The sequence below is a fragment of the Dermacentor albipictus genome, chromosome 1, assembly GCF_038994185.2.
Source record: "Dermacentor albipictus isolate Rhodes 1998 colony chromosome 1, USDA_Dalb.pri_finalv2, whole genome shotgun sequence".
NCBI lineage: Eukaryota > Metazoa > Arthropoda > Arachnida > Ixodida > Ixodidae > Dermacentor > Dermacentor albipictus.
The window spans coordinates 211294910-211318931 of record NC_091821.1 but is presented as its reverse complement, the minus strand read 5'-3'; the positions used below and the strand labels follow the sequence as shown (position 1 = coordinate 211318931).

The window sequence follows — 24022 nt, the reverse complement described above, 5'->3', positions numbered from 1 at the left end:
TCACACCGCGTTCCTCGTCGTTGTGCTCGCCTCCGATCGTTTCGCCCAGCTGCGTCGCATGCCTTATAACATGTCGGAGGATTGAAAAGGAGAGCTCGCGTGCACCACAACCACAGTTGAGGTGGCAGTATGGACGGCGACAATTCTGATAAGCAGGAGGAGACCTGGAATCGACATCGGAACGAGATGAAAAGGAAACGAATCGCCCAGGAAACAGGCGAACAGCGCGCCGAACGACTGGCTAAACGCCGCAACATGGCTACACAACCAGACTAACCTGGACTTGCAATCAAGATTAACCAAGGCTAACCATGCTATGCCTTAGCTTTCGATACGTATATCCTGGCATAGCCGCGCTAAGCCACTGCCAATTTTTTCGGGAGACAACATTTAACACGTGCTTAATTAATGGCATGCCAGACTTGTACGTAACTAATTACGTGTAATTAATTACTTGTCAAAATTGAACACGTTCTTAATTATTGACATACCAGACTTCTATGTAACTACTTACGTGCAGTTAATTACTTGTAATAAATTATGTTTTTTGTACTTGCATATCGATTACTTTTTTACTCGGCAACGCTCACAGTAATTCAATTACTTATTTCGAGAACCAGTTGAATGTAACCAGTTACCTTATTGACGAGACAAGGTCTAACAAGCGACGCACGTTTGAGCACTTGAATTTGGCGGAACGACGAGTTACAGCAAGTGATTCAGGACCTCAACAGCGAGAGTGTAAGGTTGGGGTTGCAGATTAATATGCAGAAAACAAAAATGATGATCAGTAGCCTGGCAAGGGAACAAGAGTTCAGGATCGCCAGTAAGCCTCTAAAGTGTGTGAAGGCATACGTTTGCCTAGGTCAATTACTCACAAGGGACCCTGATCATGAGAAGGAAATCTACAGAAAAATCAAAATGGGTTGGAGTGCATACGGCAGACATTGTCAGAGCCTGACTGGAAGCTTACCACTATCATTGAGAAGAAATGTGTACAATCAGTGCATTTTACCGGTGCTAACATGTGGGGCAGAAACTTGGAGACTGACAAAGAAGCTCGAGAACAAGTTAAGGACCGCTTAAAGAGCGATGGAAAGAAGAATGTTAGGTGTAACGTTAAGGAGACAGGAAGAGAGCGGTGTGTATCAGAGAGCAAACGGGGATAGCCGATATTCTAATTCCCATTAAGCGGAAGAAATGGAGCTCTGCAGGTCATGTAATGCGTAGGTTAGCTAAGCGGCGGACCAATAGAGTTACAGAATAGATGCCAAGAGAAGCGAAGCGCAGTCGAGGATGGCAGAAGGCTAGGTGGGGGGATGGAATTGAGAAATTCGCAGGCGCTAGTTGGAATCGATTGGCGCAGGACAGGGGTAATTGGAGATCGCAGGGAGAGGCCTTCGTCCTTCTGTAGACAAACATAAAATATGATGATGATGATGATGATGATGCGCAATGACCAGTTCGGACGTCGACGCCATGAAATCACCTAACAACGATTTCTTCACCTTTATTGAGTAAGCACAATCTTGTACACAGGGTGTTCGTACAACACCGTCCTTCCCTCCAGCGTGCACATGAAGCGAGTTTTCAGTGTCGCTGCTGGTGCCTCCACAAGAAAGGGGAAATGACCGACGAAAATTTGGAAGAGCAATTGCTAGTGAAGATAAACAACGCGAAAATAGCTGCAGAGGACGCACTGAAAGGGTCGGGCCAAGTCGTTTTACTTGCTGTGTTTGTTCAATGTTAATAAACGCTCGGAGGACGGTAATGTAAAGGTAATCGATTACATTACAGTTAATTGTTCAGTTACTCTGGGGGGGATGCAGTCGATAGCCGTAATTAATAACTTTTTTTTAAAAAAGGTAATGGTAATTGTATTCGATTGCTTTCTTTGCTCAGTCTCTCTCTCTCTCTCTAACGTGTACAAGACCGTGGTACGCACCTTGGCACAAAAGACGGAAAACTCAACGAGAAGAATAATCAAATAAACAGCGCGAGAGGGACGTTGAGTAGTCGAGAAAGTACTACAGAGGGCCAAAAAGACGGAAGAAACTGGGTGCCGAACAAGCCGTCTGGGAGCTTGCTTGCTTGCTTACGGACTCTCCCCCCCCCCCCCCCCCCCCTACATGCTTCTGCACCAGGAGTGCGCAGCATGGTATGCGCGGGGCACACGCGGTGCCCCGAGCGCTACAAAATGTATACTACGGCCATGCCTTCGATGAAACAGCGGCTCCGACTGTTTGCCCAGAAGGTCGGCAAGATACCTCCGCATGCTAGTCGCCTCCCTGCTGTCACAAGGAAGGCTTTTAGCCGCGGTGCTGCCCGCGGCGGTTCCATTCGTCCGCCACAACCACCCAAGATCGTGCGGACAGTCTTCTTCGTGGTTTGGGTGAGGGAAGGTACGCTTATTCTGCAGCCTCAAAGATGAATGGACTGCGTTTGAAAAGTCGTTACAACGGCCGGTGGCAGCAGACGGCTTTTTGATCTTTCCGCCAATGAAGCCGTTTGGCGCCGAGAAAGCTGCTCGCGACACACCGGGGCGCGCGGCTGAGCCGACGCCTTCTTGACTAGGCCGAGCGCAGGCGGGCGAGAGAGGAGGATCGCGGGCCTGAAGAGGTCGCGCCGATTCCACTTTGACCCCGAGTGACCCGTTTGCATGTTGTGGAGGCAAACAGGTGGCATCGACCTTGGGACAGCAACAAAGGGTAAAAAGCGGCGGCGACCGCCCATGAAGTTGCCCCGGGACTCGTGTCTGTCTCTCGATACGTCGCTGGTTGGACGAGGTGTGCTCGCACTTGAACGGTCCGAAAATTAAAATAGATGGGCGACGACGCTTGTAGTTGTAGACGTCGGCCATAGAGGAAGGCCTGAGTGCATTTTGACAGCGTGGGGACAAGTTTGCATCCGCGATTGCACGAGGTGGTAGAAACCTGATGCAGCGGTGGCTTGCTTGAAAATTTGTCAGAGCGGGAAGAATAAGCACCCGAGGGCCTCGATTTGTTTGTTAGTCGCAACTCGCAACCATACGAAGAAACATGCAATGAATGCAGAGGGGAAATCAATTAAGTTTTACTCAAATAGGGGCTGGAGGGGGGGGGGCAGAATAATAAGGCTTTTACAGGGAGATGACGATGCACGGGCAAAAATATTTCTTGCCGCCAGGTGGGAGCAGAATGTAGCTATTTTGTTTTCCTTTTCTTTCTTTTTCTCTTGGCTAGGACACTAATATTGAGTCCACCCGTTACAAACGGTTCATTAGCTACAAACTATCATCGTTATTATCATCATCATCATCATCATCATCATCATCATCCGCATTGTGCGTCTGCCGCGGTTATCCTCCCATCTACTTTCTTAGTATTTGTGTGCGTGTACTAGATTAGCCTTGGGAGTGTTGACCAACGTTACTCATGACCATGGTGGCAAACGGGAAACATATTTTTAGTCGTAGGCGTCGCGAACATGTACGTGTGCTCCCAGGGCCAGCTCCCAGGGCCACGCAAATGTGCCCCAGGAAAGTGGAGGAGAGGTTGGCCGCCGCGATAGCTTGTGAAGTACGGCACGCGTAATGTGGAATATGCGGATTCGTCTGTCACCTGCAGCAAGCTATCTTATCGCCCACTTTCATTTCCCTTCGCCTTAGTATTTCTACCTTTGATCTAAAACATAGAAATCAATTTCTCTTACGCTTTCTCTGGCTTCATTGTCCGTTTGTTCGTACAGGTGTGACTATAGGCACATCACCCGCCCTTCGCAACTAATGTAGTTTTCGTGAGGTGACATACAAAGTACGCGAAGTTTTACGCGGTAACGTATCCGGGGAGGCTTTGAGCTCATTTGTAAGACAAAAAAAAAAAGGGAGAAAAAGAAAGCAAGGTTTCGTCCGTCCATTTGGCGACGGGTGTTTCCTCTGGGGCCTTTTTTTTTTTTTGCGCTTCCACTCCCGAACACGCGCTGACTGCATATAGTCGCTGACTGCATATAGTCACACCAGCTCTATTGCTGGTGTGACCACAATAGGGGCAGAAATGCATTCCCCTTTGATTCGTTGCCTGATATGTCTTGGCGAGCCGGCTTTCGGCCAGAGTGTGCGAGGGCCTGGCTGAAACGCGGTCAACACCGCTGATAGGCATCCCACAAAAATCACCCACAAGACATTTAAGCAACAGAAAAAGTAATGCTAACCCTTGCAGCACACGACTAACAGAGTTACTAGAAATAGTATTCAAGGCCACTCTACCTGTGCGGAGGCGGATTCAGGGGTGCACAGCATTTCCCCCTTAAATGAAATAAATATAAATATGAAGATCATCTTGTATATATATATTTCCTTTTCTAGCGCGCTAGTAAGTGGGCCCATCGACTAAACCAGGATTTTCGTCACTCGCCTAATGCGGTCACATGGTCTTTGTACGCGCTAGCATGTCTGTGCTGTGCTCTCGCCAGCAGAACATCATGGCCTCCGCCTTTGGCCGCGATCCGCCCTGCTTCCATGGACGGCGCCCCAGCAGCGCGGCGGCACCTCTGCTCCACATCCCGTTCGCACCATCCCGCGGGGCTGGATTCGTGGCGCTGCCCGCCGCCAGTCCCCCCGGCGACGAAAGGTCCGCGCGAAGAAAATACAGGATTTGAAATGTGGGGCGGGGAGGGAAGGACATTCTGAAAGCGAACAGACGCGGGGAACGTAGGCAGGCAGTGGAAAGGAACGAGGGAGGATCACGGCTTCCGCCTTCCCCGCTGTCAACCCCCTTTTTTCTCTTTAATTTAGTTTAACATCCCTGATTTCGCTGCCTCTGCTACTTCTTTCATGTGATTTAGCTTTGTTCATTATCTTTACTGTGTCTTTTTTTTTTTTCTTCTTCGATACCTCGAAAATCCCGTTCCCCGTTTCCGAAAAATAATCTGTTCAGTTTTCTTTCCTATCTGGGATTACTCCTTTCTTTCTGTCTTTCTTTCTTTCGTCGTGATGTCACCGCTGTAGTAGCAAACTTCGTTCCAAGGAATGAACCAAAAGCAAGGAAGATCGCAGCCCTGAAAAAAGGAGTGTGAAGTTAAAGAAAATCACAATATATATATATATATATATATATATATATATATATATATATATATATATATATATATATATATATATATATATATTGGTTACGCCTAACAGAGCGCAAGTAGAACGAGTAGGAGGAAGGGGAAGTGAGAGAAAAAAAAGGAAAGGGAATAATCATTATTCAACCTTGCTGTGCGCAGATGAGATATACTAAAACAGAAAAGAAAACGCTTAAGTTACAAGTAAAGAGGTAGAGAGAGAGAAAAAAGAACGATGCGAGCTTAGCAGGGCTCGAACGAGAATTATCCAGCGCGCTTGAACATACGAAAAAAAAAAAAAAGTTTCTCACGAATGCTTCATACTACCTTGCCTGCTGTATTCCTCTGTCAGTCTTTCTTTTTTTTTCTTCTTTTTTATTCATCCTTCGTGCGCACTGAATTAGCAAATAAAAAGAAATGGTGACTTTCATCTTAAGGCAACGAATGCAAAGTGCAATTAAAGGAATATCTCTTAGAATTCTTGCTACGGCGCTCTTTGCGCGCTGTTCAATTTTTCAAATTGATTCTTCTTTAGTATCCGTTTTGTCCTAATAAGTGTTATTGCACGCTGAATTAAGTTTGTTGCGTCAAGTATAAGCAGAGAGCGCAATTCTGCCAACGGGACTTGTGAGTGTATAAAAAAACACAAATATATTTAATTGTTATTTGCCTCGCGAGTGAAACAAATTGGTAAGCGAATAAAAGTATGAAAAAAGAAAATTAGGGAAGATAAGCGATAATCTGCACAAAAATACACACGAGAGGCACTTTCGAGCTTTCCGATCACGCAGTGAATATTCTCTTTTGAACAGCAAGGTAGCAATAAAAAATTGAAAACAAAATAAAGAAGAAGCCATCTCATGCAAGTACCTTATGTGGTCACGGCAATAAGAGCGATAGAAATATATGACGTGGCTAGACGCACGTAAAACATTTTAACTTGAGAGAGGAAAGGCAGATAACCAGAAGCAAATATGCAGTTTGCTACCCTGCACGGGTCAGGGAAAAGGGGGTTTAGAAAGAAGGGAGGGGACGATAATTGCACTTTGCATTCGTTGCCTTAAGATGAAAGCCACCATTTCTTTTTATTTGCTAATTCAGTGCGCACGGAGGATGGAAAAAAAAAAGAGAAGGACAGAGACAAAAAAGAAAAGTACTACCAAAGGTGCTCACCGAATCCTGCAGAAGCACGACTCTATTGTATCTTACCAGAAAATTACTTGTCCAAGCATTGTTACCCTGATTGCACGCTACAGCATACGCACTGCCTTCGAGGTAACCTGTTTAAAATTCATGCGCAGCTTCGCTGTTTGTACACATCTGCATTTATTTCATTTGGCTGCTAAAAAATGCGCAAAACTGCCGCTGACTTCAGTTACTTATATAGATATGCGCCTCTCCCAACGATGGCACATTAGGTTGCTTCATTCGCGATTTTCAGCGAACGAAAACATTTGTATCGCAGTGACAGCTTCAACAGAAAACTGTCGTTGTACCGTCATACACACGATAGTTGAGCGAAATAACCTATTGTAACTATTTAAAGTATAACAATGAGCAGGTCATTATTATTATTATTATTATTATTATTATTATTATTATTATTATTATTATTATTATTATTATTATTATTATTATTATTACTTGTGAAGCCATCGATTTTCCGTCAAGCTGACAACACCTAGCAATTCGGTGTTATGACGTCCTGTCTACAGAGGTTGCCATGTCATACACGTTGCTTATGTAATGTTTATTTTTATTCCTTACGCCTCAAGATAACCGGCACGGTAGGAGTGATGTCGTATATGGAGTCAGTACCATTTGTCTGCTGACGTCCCATAAGCATTTTGACTGTATACGTAAGATTATTGCATTTTGCATCAGTGACGTAGCCAGAAATATTTTTCGTGAGTGTATGGGGTGGAGGGGGTGGGGGGTGGATTGTCACCTGCTCGGTGTGCCACTTCCTGGCTACGCCACTTATTTGCATTATCATCTGGCACAGAGAATCAAAGTACGTCGGTACCATAGTTTGATTGGGAAGACAGAATACATCCTTCACAGTAGCGTCATAAGCTTGTTTCTAGATTCAGTAGGTTAAGGCGCAACTAAAGTTGGCCATGTAGCCGTTTACGATAGCATAGATCAAGCGTATTACGGGATAGGTATGACCTTTTGAGGCTATTCTTTTTTTTCACTGCCAATGAGCAATATCGCACCGCGTTAATCGAATTGTGTAGAATATTAGATTACGCAACATTGAATTGATGGAGACAAGGAGCAGCTTGAGCGCTGTATCATTTATTTAGACCACTGCATATCTTTAGAGCGCTATCAAACGCTTTTCGCAATGTGCTCTAAGCGATGAGTCCCTGTAAAATTGAAAAGTTAGGGACCGGCAGAGGCTACGATGATCACGCAGAACAACGCTCCCTTGAGTGTATATATATATATATATATATATATATATATATATATATATATATATATATATATATATATATATATATATATACACTCAAGCGACATTTAGTTATCTCTTTGCGTAACTACATGACCGATGAAACCTTTTGACGCGTATGTGGCGCCCAATCACCAATCTTGGTGAGCAGGGACGAGGTGGTCATCATCATCATCAGCATTAGCCTGTTTTATGTGCACTGCAGGACGAAGGCCTCTCCCTGCGATCTCCAATTACCCCTGTCTTGCGCCAACCAATTCCAACTAGCGCCCGCGAATTTCCTAATTTCATCGCTCCACCTAGTCTCCTGCCGTATTCGACTGCGTTTCCCTTCTCGTGGTAACCATAATGGTCCAACGGTTATCTATCTGGCGCATTACATGACCTGCCCAGCTGCATTTTTTCCTCTTGAAGTCAATTAGAATATCGTCTATACCCGTTTGCTCTCTGATCCAAACCGCTCTCTTTCTGTCTCTTAACGTTATGCCTAGCAATCTTCGTTCCAACGCTCTTTGCGCGATCCTTAACTGGTTCTCAAGCTTCTTTGTCAGTCTCCAAGTCTGTGACCCATATGTCAGCACTGGTAAAATGCTCTGATTGTACACCTTCCTTCTCAATGATAATGGCAAGCTTCCTGTCAGAAGCTGACAATGTCTGCCGTATGCGATCAAACCCATTTTTATTCTTCTATGAATTTCCTTCTCATGATCAGGATTCCTTGTGATTATTTGACATAAGTAAACGTACTCCTTCACAGACTCTATAGAGGCTGACTGGCGATCCTGAACTCTTGTTCCCTTGCACGGCTATTCATCATTATCTTTGTCTTATGCATATTAATCTTCAACCCCACTCTTACACTCTCTCTGTTAAGGTCCTCAATAATTTGTTGTAATTCGTCTGCATTGTTGCTGAATAGAACAATGTCATCGGCAAACCGAAGGTTGCTGAGATATTCGCCCGTCGATCCTCACTCCTAAGCCTTTCCAGTTTAATAACTTGAATACTTCTTCCAAACCAGCCTGTTCCCTTGGTTGACTAAAGTCCAGTGTTGCCATTATTCTATTCGAGATAATTTTGGTAAATATTTTATATAATACTGGGAGTAAGCTAATGGGCCTATAATTTTTCAATTCTTTAACGTCTCCCTTTTTGTGAATTAGTATAATGTTTGCGTTCTTCCAGTTTTATGAGATCCTTGCAGTCGATAGACAATTCGTATAAAGAGCCGCCAGTTTCCCAAGCAGTATGTCTCCTCCATCTTTGATTAAATCGGCTGTTATTCCATCTTCTCCTGCTGCTCTTCCTCGTTTCATGTCTTGCGAGGCCCTTCTGACCTCATCGCTTCTTATAAGAGGAGTTTCTGTATCATGTTCATTACTGTTTCTAATGGAGGTATCCTGATTACTGTTTCTAATGGAGTATCCTGAATGGAGGTAAACTGATTATCCTATCATCATCCGTTATACTCTTCCTGAGGCGTCTCCCACCCGGCCCATATAATCTTGAGGGAGGCTTGGTTTGGAACAACCGTGCTAACTCATCAACCAAGGGAGAGTCATGGGGCCGCTTTCGCGCTTTCCCGCGCTGGAAAATGTTCGTCGAGCAGTCGTCCTACGACGCGCCGCTTTTGGCACATACCTTTCTTCTTTCCGCTCGCTGGTATAACGGTGGCTGGAATGCACTCGCGACACGAGGGAGTATTGAAACGCATCCTTTTCGCCCCATGGCCTTCGAGATCGGGCGGCGCATGCAAAGTGCGCGCATCCTGATCTCTGAGGCCATGCTTTCACACCCACCCACCCACCCACCCACCCACCCACCCACCCACCCACCCACCCACCCACACACACACACACACACACACACACACACACACACACACACACGTACACATGCTCGCCGTGGTGGCGTAGCGGTTTTGGCTTTGCGGTGCTCAGACCGAGGGCGCAGGGTGGAGGTGGGAGACCTGGTCAAGGATAGCTGCATGGGAAATGTTATCAAAAGCTTGAGTGAGGTCGTGTCCGAGGATGGCTTTCATGTTACGGGAACGATCGTTTAGCACTTGATGTTTGAGCTGCAACATAGCGTCTTGAGTAGAAAGGTGAGGGCGAAATCCAATGATGGTGTGGGAATAGAGAGAGTTGTCTTCCAGGTGACTGTTGATGCGTGCTAAGAAGGCGTGTTCCATCACCTTGCCTACGCATTAAGTGAGGGTTGTACAGTAAAGTGCTGGTTGTACAATAAACGTTTATTCCTCCTCCTCCTCCTCGTATTACGGCGTGATTCTAACTCATACGAGGTTTTGGCACGTAAAACCCAAGAACTTAATTTTAACGCACGCACGCAATGAGAGTAGTGCGCAATCTGCATAATGTGGAAACAGTCGTACCATGGGCGATTTCATCAGCTGCACGTTGTGACTGGAAATTCGCTGGAAATTCAGGATTAGGCTCCAGGAAATTTTTTTAAAGCCCGATCGAGCACAATGAAATATGGTAGAGCGAACGCGGGGCGGGAGATGGAAGACGCGAGCTGCGAACGGCGGAGACCAATGAGAGCGACTCCTTTAGTGAAGTGCGCGCGGGAAAGTGGTTCAAGCGGAGGAGAAGGAGGAAAAAACTTCATTTTTCAAAGTAATTCGGGTCCTCCCAGGCCCCCTGGGTTCCCGCACGAGCCCACTGCACTCAAACGTTCATGTTTAACATGTCCATGACGCTGGCAGCCCGGCTGGCGGCGATCTTCTGCCTTGCCGGGTCCGTGGAGCGTAGTGAGGTTTCCCAGTCCTCCCAGGTTTGGAGTGGTACCGGACCTCCGAAGGGTGGAGAAGCCGGGCAGGCCAGGAGTATATGGGTGAGGTTTGCTTTCGGCGCATTGCACAGAGGGCAAGAATGTGGGATGGGTCGGTAGTGGGATAGGAGGGATGGGGTAGGTAGCGTGCGCGTTTGCAGGCGGCGCCATAAGTGTTGCTCCCTGGCAGTGAGGGAAGAGTGTGTGTGTTTGGGTGGGGGGGGGGGGGGGGTTATATTTGCTTCTCGGCACGAAGAAGGTACACGCACGCTCCCTCGAGAAACCCCCATGAGGTCCGCCTGTGCCCGGTTTCTCGACCCTCGGGCTAAAGAATCGGCTGCCTCATTGCCGGGGTTTCCCGAGGGCGTGGGCACCCAGATGAGCTCAGCGCTGCGGGAGAAGGGAGGGTTCTGGATCAGTATGTGGAAGGTGGCAGGGTGCACTCTGCCCCTAGCATAATTTAGCAGTGCAGTTTTAGAATCACTCAGGATGTAGGTAGCACTGGAGCTGCCGAGCGCTAGCGCTATAGCGATCTCTTCCGCTTCCTCTGGGTCTGTTCCCGGGGGTAGTTCCTGTATTAAGGGAGGGGTGTTCAGTGTGTAAGCAACCACTGTGGCTCCGTGCAGATCACATGCAGCATCTACCCATATTGCGTTCTGTTCATCGCCGTACCGTTTATGAAGGGCTGCTGCTCTGGCTTTTCGTCGCTCGCGGTTTTGGTCGGGGCGCATGTTACGGGGGAGCGGTCGAATGCGTAGCGTTTGACGAATTGCCATAGGGAAGGGCTTTTAGGGAGTTATGATTAGCAGGAATGTTAATTTGAAGTTTAGAAAGTATATGTCTTCCGGTAGCGGTGCTGGCTAATCAGAGATGTTGTGCCTGTAGGTGTGCTTCGGTTGGCTCTTGTATGGTGTTATGCACACCTAACTCCGCCAGGCGTTCGTTACTGGTATTTTTGGGCAGACGGAGCGTTGCTTTGGTAGCTTGCCTGATTATAGAATTTATTGTTTGGGTTTCGGTTGCATTGAGGTTGAGATAGGGGGCAGGATACAATACTCTACCCATGGTAAAAGCAGAGTATCTCATTCACGCAGGCCCGTGAGCTTTATTTGTTACTCTGTGTATTAGCTGCGTGGTGGCTGCTAGTGTGCTCTTTAAACGTTTGATTGTTTCAGTATTTCTGCCAACTTGTTGCATGTTGAGGCACAGGATTCGAATGGTGTGGACCTGTGGTACCTCTCTATTGTGCACGTAGATTCTGATAGGAGTGTGATACGTTTTACCCTTTGGCGGGATCAAGAAAAGCAAAGATTTTTCCGGTGAGCAGGTGAGGCCTACCTTGGTGACTTCGTCCTGTATTAGCATTGCGGCTGTTTGCAGCGCCCGACCGCTTGTTTCGTACTATCGTCTGATCGCGTCAGCTCTCGCTCGCGCTTGTTTGGTATCGTTCGCACTTGTTTCGATTATCAGAGTTCGCGATTTTTGTAATCTGATTGCATGCGCGACGCGAATTGTTTAGTACTTTCTGGAAGCCACGCGGTCGCCAGCTATTACACTGGAACTTTCGACGAGTCATGTATAAAAGCCAACGCGTTTGACCCCCAGATCTGATTTCGGACGATCGCCGGCTCTGCTTGCAGCTATCGTGTGCTTGAGTGTTGTTTTGCTGTGCACGATTTCGCCCAATAAAGAGTTAAATTTGTAACTCACAGTTTCGACACTGTCGTTCTTCACTGCCACTACCACGTGATAATATATAATACAAAATAGTGTCAGCCAGTTATTTCGGAACAACGAGCGACGCAACCGGTTGAAGTGCTTCGTCTGCCGCAGCTGCTAAACTAGCTGCCCGAGCAGAGGCTCAGCGCCGCTGCCGAGAGGACCCTGTGGTTCAGAATCGAATTTCAAAACACCTAAACAGCTGCGCTAAAAATTCACGTTGTAATTCGCGGACAACTTTCTGCGGCTATGAAGGGAAAGCTACGCGTGCGTGGCTGTGTTACCTCGCCAAGTAGTTCGCCAACGTTTGACAGTGCTTTTCGTTGCTCGAAGAGGCTGAATCGACGCAGTTTCCACGTGCGACGGTTTCACGTTTGCCTAGACGTGGAAGGGAAAAGCCGCAAAGTAAGTAAACTTTCACACTCATCGGTGTGATCTGTTTTATTTAACTGTTGCTAATAAGGTGCTTATGTTTTCTCTTCCTCAGCCTAAACTAACGTGCATTAAAACGCGAGACTCTTTTCAAAAGCGCCCTCACTTGTGCGCGCTTTGCCTCCGTAGCTTTCGCTTCATAGCAGCAGTAAGTTGTCCGTGAGCGAGTATCGAAATCGTCGGTGATTTTAAAGCAAAGCTTTAGTTGCCTTTTCCTTCAACTTTCTCTCTGCTGCTGCTGCTGTCAGGCACATGGCGTCGGGGGAGGGGTGTCACAGCGTGTGCATACATGACACGCGCGAGTCAGAGAGGAAAGGCTACGCTAAAAACTCGTTTTCACCCCACCGCGTCGAATGTGGACAATGCCCTCTGGAGCTCCCTGGCCGTCGCCACATTAGCCTCTTGACAGCTCTAATTATCCGTGACTCCCCTCAGAAGCATTGCAGAGACTGCAGCGCTTCCAGGATGCGAGTCCAGAGGGGACGTAGATAGAACTGTAGCGAGGAGAAAAGGCAGTTTGCATACAAGGGAGGGGAGTGACTTGAGAAGGTAAGCAAAAAAACTGGATAAGCTGGAGTTCAAGGTGCGGTACACTACGTTGCTGCTATTTCTGAAAAATAAACACTATGCAAATACGTCAAGCGGGCAAACTACGCAGGGCGTGCTGAAGCAGAGCCGCATTAATTAAAGCCCACCGCGGGGTCCAGGCGACACTACGGAAGAGATCGACCGTCAAATCAACACTTCTGTGCCCGCCGCGTTAGCTTTGCACCTATGGCATTGCTAGAGGGCCGTGGCTTTGATCCCCACCGCGGCAGCCGCATTTCGACGGGGGCGTAATAGAAAACGCTCACGATTTTAGGCACACGTTAAGGAACACCACGGTGCCAAAATTAATACGCAGTCCGCCACTACGGCGTGCCTCATAATCTGAGTGTGGTTTTGGCACGTACAGCCCCTTAATTCAATTCAAGTTTAATACTTCTGCCACAATGCGATGTGCCCTGTGAGGCAATAACTATGCTCAACCCACTCAGAGGTTATGAAGTATGGTGCACAACAACGCCTCAAGCAAACACCTCTCCCTGTGTGTTCTGTGTGCTACGCAGGTAACGTTCAACATCAACTCACCACTCTCGGGCTCCCTCAAGGGGGGCTCGGGCTCCCTCAAGCGAACATCGTTCGCTTTTTGCCTGAGCCTACCCACATCATAATGATGTAAATAAAACGGACTTGACTTGACTCTCGTGTTAGACTAAATGTTGAAGACATTAAGCTTTAGCCGTCAACATCAAATCATCCAGCACGGAATGCTTCGCTTACATGGATTTCCACAGTGCGTGGGATCTGCATAATTTCTCTCTCTCTCTCATTGAAGTTGTCTCCCATTATTCCGTTCACTCAACGATGGCATGCGCAAGGCCAATACCACCTACACAAGAGAAGGCATGAGCGCTCGGCGGGTGACGTCACAGAGAAGAGGCCGGCGGCGCGCTCGGGGACACGGGTTGAACGAATGGATCGAGCCCTTATGGGCAACATTAACTAGGGCGCAGATTGTTTTTTTTTAAACATAATTGAGCAGATGGCCCGCAGAGCACAGAGGGTGTTCCGGAATTACTTTATTTATGTGAAACTATTCACGCGCTGCATCATTATAAAGCCCGTCCATAAAAAATGAAATGGTTCAACCTTAGGAAGGAGAACGAATTTCGGGTAAATGATGACAAAGAGCATGGCTTATGTTGAAAAGTCACAGTGCTGCCCTCTTCATCAAAGTAGCTTCTTTGCCTTGATTGATCGTCGGCGTAAAAGAATTTGCCGTTCATGCAACCACAAAGGTTCTCCAACAAAATGTTAGCACTGCACCATAACACACGTATCATGACAACTTCACTGGTGTGCCCGTCTTCACATTCGGGACACATGTATTTATTCCAGTTTAGATTAGGCTTTAAACGAATAACTTCGCTTTCGAGGGACGCATGTATTTATACCAGTTTAGATTAGGCTCTAAACGAATAACTTCGCTTTCGAGGCATGATTAAATACAGTACCGCAGTCCACATATTAACAACACGTCAAACTAGTTTAGCAATGGAGATACAAAACATTCGTGCAACTATTTAGAAAGAAAGAGCTGCCTTAATCCGCAGAATTCCAGTTTTTCTCTTCTTTGCCTTAGCATTGGCATCCAATATTTTGTCATTGATCTTGCGGAAACATGAACGCATGATTTTTCGGCCCCGATTTGTAATTTCTCCAGTAAATGGGCACGCAGCACTTATTAGGCATATCCTGACATGAACGTAATCCACATTGCGCGGCAATGAAAGCTTGCCGGACGCAACCGCAATCGCAGCACAAGCGGTGACTACATGCGCGGTTCACTTCCAGAAAAAAAATGCGCTCGGAAGCATGTTGCAACATACCGGGGCTTTTCTAACCCCGAAACTATCCAAGGAGCGGCAAGGTTCCCGGAACTAATCGAATTGTTATCACCGTCGTCACCCACTCGGTCTTCGGCGTCTCATTTTCAACGCAGGTGCGCCGCTCGTAGCTTCCTATAACACGCTGCACGGAACTTCTATGTGGGTCTCTTTTGCGTGACGTAGTCCAAAGGGAGAGGGTACAGCCAGAAGGCCTTCAGTTCTCTAGAGGGCAAGGAACCTCCTGCTTCTGACCCTCTTCCCACCCGATTTTCCCTCGCTGCCAAACCGCTACCCTCGTTCTCTCATTCCTGCAGACGCGTCGCAGGTGTGGGCACGCTTCGAGACGGAGAAGTTTTCTTGGCAGGGTTTGACAATGACAGCGCAACCAATTGCTTCGCGTCGTACCACCCGGCACTGCAGCCGAATGCTCGAAGGATGTGGGCGCCAGCAGTGGATCTGAAGTGAGAGCGAAGGCAGCAGTGCATTGTACGTCCGTGTCTTTCTCACGGTGTCTTCCTCGCCGACCGCAAATTGCTCCGCTCGCCTCGTTCTGTCGGGGTGGCCTTTTGTTCCGGCCCTCGTCGCCCCGCGTTTGACGGCTTTTGAGCGGGCACGAGGCTGAATCGCCTGACCTTACCACGCACAGCTGTGGCTACAAACAACCTCCGGCAGATTTTGGAAACTGCTCGACACATTCTTGCTCGCGAAGCTACAGATCCTGGCTATCTTACCCTGGTCACACCGCGCAGCAGCCCAGTGGTTCAAAATAATCCGCTTAGAGTACAGAGGAATTTTTTTCTGTTTTAAAAAGCGCCAATGTATCGCGCAGCTCCGGCTGTGGTGGTTTAACTTCATAATTTTACTGAAACGTTTCAGGCATACTCGCCATTCCATACGCCTCATTCGGAAACAGAACACTAAGCATGGGTGTCATGCCATCGTCCATGTCGGAGGGATAAGTCCCGATTCATTTGTACGAGGAAGAATCCAAACGGACCGAACTTCGCGCGTGGCATCCGATTACCCTTCGAAATTGTGATTACACACTTACAGCAAAATATTTAGCAAGCCAGATGACACCAGCACTTGCTGACATGCTCGGTTCTTACCAGGATTGTATTCCAGGCCGATTCCCGGCCTCGCATTCGGAGACCTCATAACGTGGGCCAAGCCCTGTGCGCTGAAAGGAATAGTCTGCTCCTTTGATAAAAACAGACAGACAAACAAGAAAGCTTTTTTAGCACAATCAACCACGATTACCTGTTCCAAATGCTCGAGTTGGCAGGTTTGAGTGGATGACCGTTATTAAACACTTGGAGGACGCTTAAGCTTCGCCTTTGAAGAGTGGAACGTGATATCATTCAAATATCCCTGACTGCTTCTCACGCAACTGCACCTTATGTAACCGTAATGCTTACCGGGAAACCCTCGCGGCAAAGGTGATGCACGAAGGAGAGCTTTCTGATAGAAAAGCGGCCTCGATCTTGCGTGGGCCGATCCCGGAGGTAGGGCACAACCTCAGAATCCTTGCAGAGTTGAACCAAACTTGACACGTAAGAATAATGGGTCATATATAGTTACGCTGCTTCTGCAATTTGGGCGGTTGAAGGCGCATTTCTCTGTTGTGAATTTCTGAACACATTACTATGCTGTTTCCAGTGGCACAACAACAGTGGCTAAACCAAATTTGGAACATAGTGAGAGAACGACCTACAGGTTATTTAAATTAAAAGACCCGGGTGTGTAAAGAATTGTTGCTCTGTAGTCAATTTTTGAAAGTCGTTTCCCATTGAGTGATGCGACCGTATAGCACTCGCCGCCGACAGAGGGTGCTAGTGGTCGATGTCCCGAATTTCTGGACATGTGCTGGGACTTACGTCATAGCGACAACGACCAGGGGGTACGCGTCGTTTGCTTCCGCTGCTATCAAGGAAATTTGCTAACCCTGCGGCTTTGACAAGTTTGCTTCAGTGATATATACATCACTCATATACGACAAATTTAGCAAAAGTGAAATTTCGTTGCATTTGGCCTTGACTGTAGAGCTGTTGAATTGATACGACGTCAATACTGTTCTCTTTATTAAAGATAATCATTCCTGATTTCGCTGTGCTAAAATGAAGGCTTGAATATGTGTCTTCATTGCTAATGCGCCACATGTGGCGGAGAGTACGTCCGTACGGAGGAGAAATGCCTGGTGCGATTAGCGCGTTTTGACGTAGTCTTAAAGCTGTTAGAGTTCTTAAATCACTTTTTGAACTGATAACGTAGAATAGGTTGCCACCCGCACAAACGATTGCGTATTTAAAAGATCGGGTTGATGATGGTCTCGACAGGAAACTTGAGATGTAGCTGATTTGGTGCACCGTACAGTGTTGGTGGTACCGCACTTCAAGTAACAGCGTTACCGGTAACGCTTTATACTTTTTTTTTGTGGCGTGGCAAATCAATAAAATGTGTGGTCGCTGTCGACGACCCTTCTTTCGGCTTAGACGGGTACCACAAAACACATGTTCTTGACAAAGCAGGCAGCAGACCTAACTAAATATGTACTGACTACCAACCAAGCTTTAACAGACGTGCGCAAATCCGGTGCATTCACCGAGCGCCATTTGTCTTGAACACGGTCGTATTTACTAAGAAGCGAGGCGAGCTGCCTGATACGAACTTTGAATTGTAGATATTGCTCAAGTTGGACAGCAGGTTGTAATTAGAAAGTTGTTTGTCTACGCCAGGCGCTGTTGAGGAACTGTGTTTCGAGATCAAATTTTGTTTCTGGGTCATCCTGAGCGAGCGAGGCTGACAGCGAAGCGCCTTCTTGTAAGCATTTGCAATTTTTCTGGTAATTTCTGCTGAGACCCACTGTCTAAAATTTCTGAGCACGGAGTAAGGACAACGTAACGTGCGTTACTTTCTTTGGTACACTGTAAAAAAAATTCCAGGCTTAATCTCACGCTAAACTGAGTTTAAGCGTGATGCGCATATAAATGAGGCGCGGATGATGTTTCAAGCACAACGTGACCAAACATAAGCGTGACATTCCTTTATGTAAGCGTGAGGACGTGAGGCGTGAGCGAGTCGCGTACGCGTGAGAAACGCAAATCACACGCGCGGAGCGCTCGCGCTGGTACTTTCCATCACGCTTATAAAAATCAGAATAGGGGATCCGTGATATATCACGTGATCTGCGCGGAGCGTGTGCTAGGCAGAACTACGCTCTGCGTCTTCTCATTGCGCTGAGAAACGCTGGGAAACGCTGAGAATGCAAAACTTTTCTTGGGGAGGCTGAAGGAGACCGTGGTGTTTTGATGACTGCGCTCGGCCATTTTCGGTGTGGATTTTCCGGCGGACTGCCACGATTGACGTTCGTTCATTGCAGCACAGAGCTTTCGGTCTAATTTTAAGAGTTGGTGTGTATCGCCATGTTCACTTCTACAGACATTCATGGCGTATAACGCGGATGGTGCATGCATTACAATGTACGCTCTGCCGAGTTTACCACAGTTTACGAGAGAGAATCCACCGCGGTCTGACGGCTCCAGAGTAGCATTTCCATATGGATGATGGATATGTTGCGGTCCCTCACCTACTATTCATAGACGATTGAAATATGCAGGTAAGAACATTGGTTATGGTTCGCTTTTAATAAATAGCGGCTCACTGCCCATTTGTCATGATTTCCGGTACGTGCTTGTATGATGTGCGGTGCAAAATTTGACGTAATTGTGCATTTATTGGAAAGTGAGAACCTTTTACGCGAGCAGTAGCCTTGATCGAAATTGACAGCAGTCATCTTCGTGCTTTTTTTAACAAGTTTTAACACCGGAATGTCGAATTCCTTTGAATTGTTCAGTTTATTGTGCTGAAGTACCAAATTCCCACGATTTGTGTTGTTTTTATTTTATATTCACCAGCTCACCGCTCTCTCTGTGCCCGCTGCCATTTCACCTCGGGCAAGGGTGACGAGCTGGGAGTTGCCACTCTGTATTTTGCACCGTGCTTCCTCTCACGATTTAGAACTCTGTTAGTGGCGCATCAATGTGGTATGCCGTGTTTGCGGTGTAGTTGCCGCGTATGCCGCTCATAGTATACCGCTGCTTATAAAGTGAAAATTCATAATTTTGTGAGCTGTTTGTCGACTGACAGTAACCTGCATCTCTCCGAAGCGCTGCATGCGAGGTTGCAACCACACGTGCTACTTAATTTGCACCCTCAATTGCACTCAGAATCGGGATATATATCTAGTGTAGCTCCGCATATTTTACATTTTGGGCTTTAAAGAGAGGAAGTGTGACTGTTTTCAATGAACAGGAATATACTCTGCCCGTTTCAGCTCTTGATTTCCAGCTGCAAACCCATCTATCCCTGCAGTGAGAGTTCACGTGTGGTAAGTTCACGTAGAAAGTCATTCTTTTCAAAATTCCCATCTCCATTGGGTTGGGAATTAACCGTAGCTACGTTTTCTAGCTCATTTTTGCTTAGGTATTAAAAGGCTTTATCGAAACCGTTGCCAGTTGTGTTTGAATTTTTAAACTTGTATTCTTATGAAGAACATGATGGAATAAAATCAGTTACAGCTATGTGTCTCGCCAAATTTCGTTTTACACATTGTTCTTTTGCTTTTCAGATCAGATTTGAAAGCGAATAAAGGTTTGGAAGTAGGATTGATGAAAGGTAACAAAAATTGAGAAAGTTACTTCCGATCTTATCAAAAATAGCGAAATTTTCTGTGCCTTCATACGTCGCTTTAGAAGTGTGTTTGCGACCCAGGCTTGCAATGCATGCTGTCGTTACTGCGGTGATTTGGCCATCTTTCCAATATCGCCTACTTCTAAAAACTTCCACACCGCAACATTTTAAGAGCAGTCAACAGGAGAAATGTCAGAAGTGCAATCAGTGTTAAAGCAGTGAAAAAGCAAGTTGTTTTCGTTACCACATTTAGTCTAAAAGAAACATGCTTTCAGCTCTAAAGTATTATACTTTTGGTATTAAGACATCTTTTTTTTTTCTTCAGATAGCGCTAAGTGACATTATAAGACCATGCCTTGTTTGGGGGGAAAGGAGGTTCCTCATGTGCGGTTGTGAGCTGGAAAACAATGAGATGAGTGATGACACATCCCTAGAAGAGGCACTAGTGATGTGCCTATGCTTTTATTGTATGCAATATGTAACATATCCGGCGGCATATGGCCAAGTTTTGTGCAGCCAACTTAAAACCAAGAACGAGCCAAGAGATATCATGGGCGCAAACAAGACTAAAGGTTTAACGAATTTTAACGAAAAAAACCAGTCAAAAACACAAAGGACAAGAGGAGAGGTTCACACCACAACGACTGGACTATCAACTGAACCGTTCAGTTGATAGTCCAGTCGTTGTGGTGTGAACCTCTCCTCTTGTCCTTTGTGTTTTTGACCGGTTTTTTCGTTACAGTATGTACCAACTGGCCCAGATTTCAACCCTTCTGCAAAGACTAAAGGATTTGTTCACTACATTGCGCATTTAAATCGAACTCATATAAAACTTACGCTTTCTCAGCTATCTGAAAACGCTTTAACTCTAAGTTTTGTTTTTAAGCATCAACGTTTCATTGTACCATATATTCTGGAAATGAATATTATGAATAAAAAACTTACCCCAGGAAGAAATGTGCGTGTCATACTTTTTTCGCTGCCTAGAATATTCGTCTTTCTTAAAGAAAGAGGTCAGTGAAAAATAATTTGATCGGGCATTTTGGGCCAACAAACGGGGAAAGACTGCAATAGCATGATGATTTTAATGCGGGAAATTCTGTCCTGACGTCCTCATCCTACACAAGGGTTGCTATTTTCGAAAGCGCGGCTCCGCGGAACACGGTTGAGGGGGCATTCGTCCTTTTGTGCAAGGAGTTACCAAGGGGCCTGTTTACGTTTTACATTCCTTGTCGTCATTCAAGTGTGCCAGGGCTAGCCCCTTCTCAGTGGATTAGTTTCAGTGTCACCGGCGGGACGCGTGTTGCGCAATCTTTCTGCAACGTACTCGGCTCCTACTTCTCCGGCATTCTGGCGCTGTCACAGCGAGTCGGTTCGTCGCAATGTGCCGGCGCCGAAGGGCACGTTGGCAGCGACCCCAGTGGCGAGTCGTGTGTCCCCACGCTGCGATGCCTGCGCGACGCGCCGGCACGGCTTTCAAGGTTGGCCGCCGCGCTCGGGTTCACCGAATGCTTCCATTCTTTCCCGCGTCGCACTCCCATTCGAGGTGCGAGCAAGGAAGGGGGGACAAGGGCTCGACCGGCTCGAGCGCTGGATGCGCTCACTTTTGCGTTGTTCGTTCTTTTTGAGCGTGCACGCGTCCCTCACAGTGAGCGTTGTACTGCGAGCAAGCGTAAGCCTGCTGTTTGTCGCGTCCTGTCATCCCGCCGTTCCGTTCGAAGAAGAAAAAAAAAACTTAAAAAAAAGAGTGACAGAAGAACCAGCTTTCTTGGATATTTGCACTCTCCCGGACTTGCACTCTCCCGGACTAAAAAGCAGCGGCCAGAAGAAATGCCGCTGGCGGCCACCTTGAAAACTTCAAGGACGTCTGCGGAAATGCTCGCACTTTGTAGCGAACGCCCATTGAATTCGTTTGGATTCCTCTCGTGTACGTAACTCGTGAGTGTGGAAAGTGCGCTAGCAAGTGCTTGCATCGCGCCCTAAGGAAGGAGATCAAACTGAGGCTGTACACGAGCTGCCCGCATCGTTGAGCGGCCACGCTTCTCCTTTCGTATAGCCGGATTCATACCGGTATGCCGATTACTCTTCCGATCGTAAACCGATTACTCTCATCAAAGATGAGGCTGTGGCGTGCTTGACACGCTCCCAGCATTACCTCCGGTGGGACACGACGAGACGTGAATTCAGCATGGGAGGAGTGGAGAAGGGATCGGATGCATATTGGACCCGTGAACGATTTAGCACTGCTTCGAAAGGGATTCAGAGCCACTGGAGACAGTACACCGGGCATTAAATATCTCTTTTATTACAACATGAATGCAAACAGCACTGGTTCGTTGAATGTGTACATGGCTGACACGGTATGTGCCCGAGCACTTGCTGGGGAAACAGCGTGTCTGTGGTTAGTGGAACAATATTATTTACATTTGTCGCGCGCCTGGCACACGACACAAGTTGCAACAAAGCGCACCGCTTATGGTGAAACAGTTGTAACCTGAGCATCTTGCGTTACACGCGAAGCGCACGGCAGTGCATGGCACTTTATGCGAACCATTTGTGCTGCACAGATCAGTTTCAATCGTTTTTGAACTTTCAGAAGCTTATGTGGTTTAAAAAGATGCATTGATTTTGTGCACTACATACTATGTAACCAAACGCGGTGATCTGGTGAGTATAATATTACCGGCTCTATGTGTTTGTATGGTTAACCAGTAAGAATGACAATTATGAGTTGCGATGTGATGTGAACAAAACAAGGTACGATCTGCAGATGCCTGCTATAACAATTTCAGAATTATCTCTCAAGGAGTGTTCCAATGGCGCATGCGTCGGAACTGTCTTATACCGCTCAATTGTTTGATAAATGTTTAAACAACAGCGATTGGACCCAGATACGCGACATTCGCCTCTAATGATACTTCCATTAGCGCTCTGGAGTTCGGCAACAAGAGCATATCGTGTACGGGAGTCACAGACGTGAGACCTTAATATTTAGTGCGCCGCCAATTCAAAGTGTGCGCCTCAGCATTTCGGTATCCCTGTTGTAAAGTGCAGAGAGAGAGAGAGAGAAAAGGGGAGGAACGAGAAGGAGGTTAGCCAGTGTAAGCGCCGGCTGGCTACCCTGTGCTGGGGAAAGGGGTAAAAGGAATAAAAGGAGAGAGAAGAAGAAAAAAAATCAGAAAAAATTAACCCAATAACGCGATGCTACGCGCAGAATTTTCTTTAAATTTAGTGTAAAAAAAACACACGTTGACAGCTGCGGTGCGGCACTGCAGAGATGACGTGAGCACTTTGTGATGAGGAATGATACACCGTAAAGAAATCACACGACACACGATGACTAATAGGGGCGAGACGAATACCGACCGCGGCTAGCGGTGGTGCTCGTTTTCAGCTGCCAGGTAGGCGCGATATCAAACGCAGTCGTCCCGGGCTCCCGGGGACGTATTCGTGCGCATTTTTACAGCTCGTGCTTTCTTTTGTACGAATGACTATTATATAGCTAGCTTCATTCGATGCCTTATCGACGCTTGCATTGCGCTTCAGTGATAGGAACAAAGTAAGGGTGAAAGAAGCAACACCACAGAAAGCCCGCGCTTCCGACACCTGGGAAAGTAATAAACTGGCACGCAGCGAGCGGCGGTCCAAGCGTGGTGAAGGGTGCCTCGCCGCTCTGCTCCGTGCACGCGTCGTGGAGCTCAGATGGACGTGGTGCGATCGGCGACCACCTCCTTGTTGGCCAGCTTGGCCATAACCGTGATCTGGGCCTTGTCCAGATCCTCGCTGGTGATGGGCGGCGCCTGGAACACGTTCTCGTACACCACGGCGGCGATCACGCCTCCGAGGATGGGTCCCAGCCAGAAGACCTGCACGACAGGCGAGGCGACCCGTCAAAACACGATGTCTCAACCACTGTCAGCAGCTGCGCGCACTACTGCCACTACACAGTATGGATGGGGATTCGATTCCCGAACGCGGCGCCACAGAAAGCGGACATTACGCCACAGCCCTTACTTATGACGTACTACCTGTACGTCATGAGGTCACCGGCCTGTGTGCGAGTCACTCCCAGACGTTAAAGGGACACTAAACTGCTCCAGATATTTAGTTTAGACTGATAAAGTATTCTTTAAAAACCAGCTTTTAATCAATTCTGGCACGTAAACGTTTATTCTCGCGGCAGGAAGTGAAGGTCAAACTTGTATTTTCTGCATTTAGCGGTGAATACCTCAGCGCCAGTACGTCACTGTGACGCCACCGATTTCAAAGCACTTCCTCCTATTTAACGCTTCGGCTCCCAAAATGTTCCTGAAAACTCGCCAGGTTGAGTCTTTTCGTTCTTTTACAATGAAGTGCGCTCGTTTTTCTTTTTTAACCACATAAATAATTAACTAGATCCGAGTGAGGCTGTCGA

The 24022-nt window shown here is 47.1% G+C and overlaps 2 protein-coding genes across 2 annotated transcripts in view; one reads left to right on the top strand and one right to left on the bottom strand.

Annotated features, from left to right (window-relative positions):
- Window positions 1-12445: 12445 nt before the first annotated feature.
- LOC135906620 (oxidative stress-induced growth inhibitor 2-like) overlaps window positions 12446-24022 on the top strand; it is a 280892-nt gene continuing 269315 nt past the window's right edge. The window contains exon 1 of the mRNA XM_065438082.1: window positions 12446-12460. The gene's annotated coding sequence lies outside the window, so the exon portion shown is untranslated. The remainder of the gene's footprint in view (window positions 12461-24022) is intronic.
- LOC135906622 (aquaporin AQPAe.a-like) overlaps window positions 21891-24022 on the bottom strand; it is a 49154-nt gene continuing 47022 nt past the window's right edge. The window contains exon 3 of the mRNA XM_065438093.2: window positions 21891-23474. Within this exon, the coding sequence (XP_065294165.1) occupies window positions 23307-23474 (168 nt within the window). The 3' untranslated portion in view covers window positions 21891-23306. The remainder of the gene's footprint in view (window positions 23475-24022) is intronic.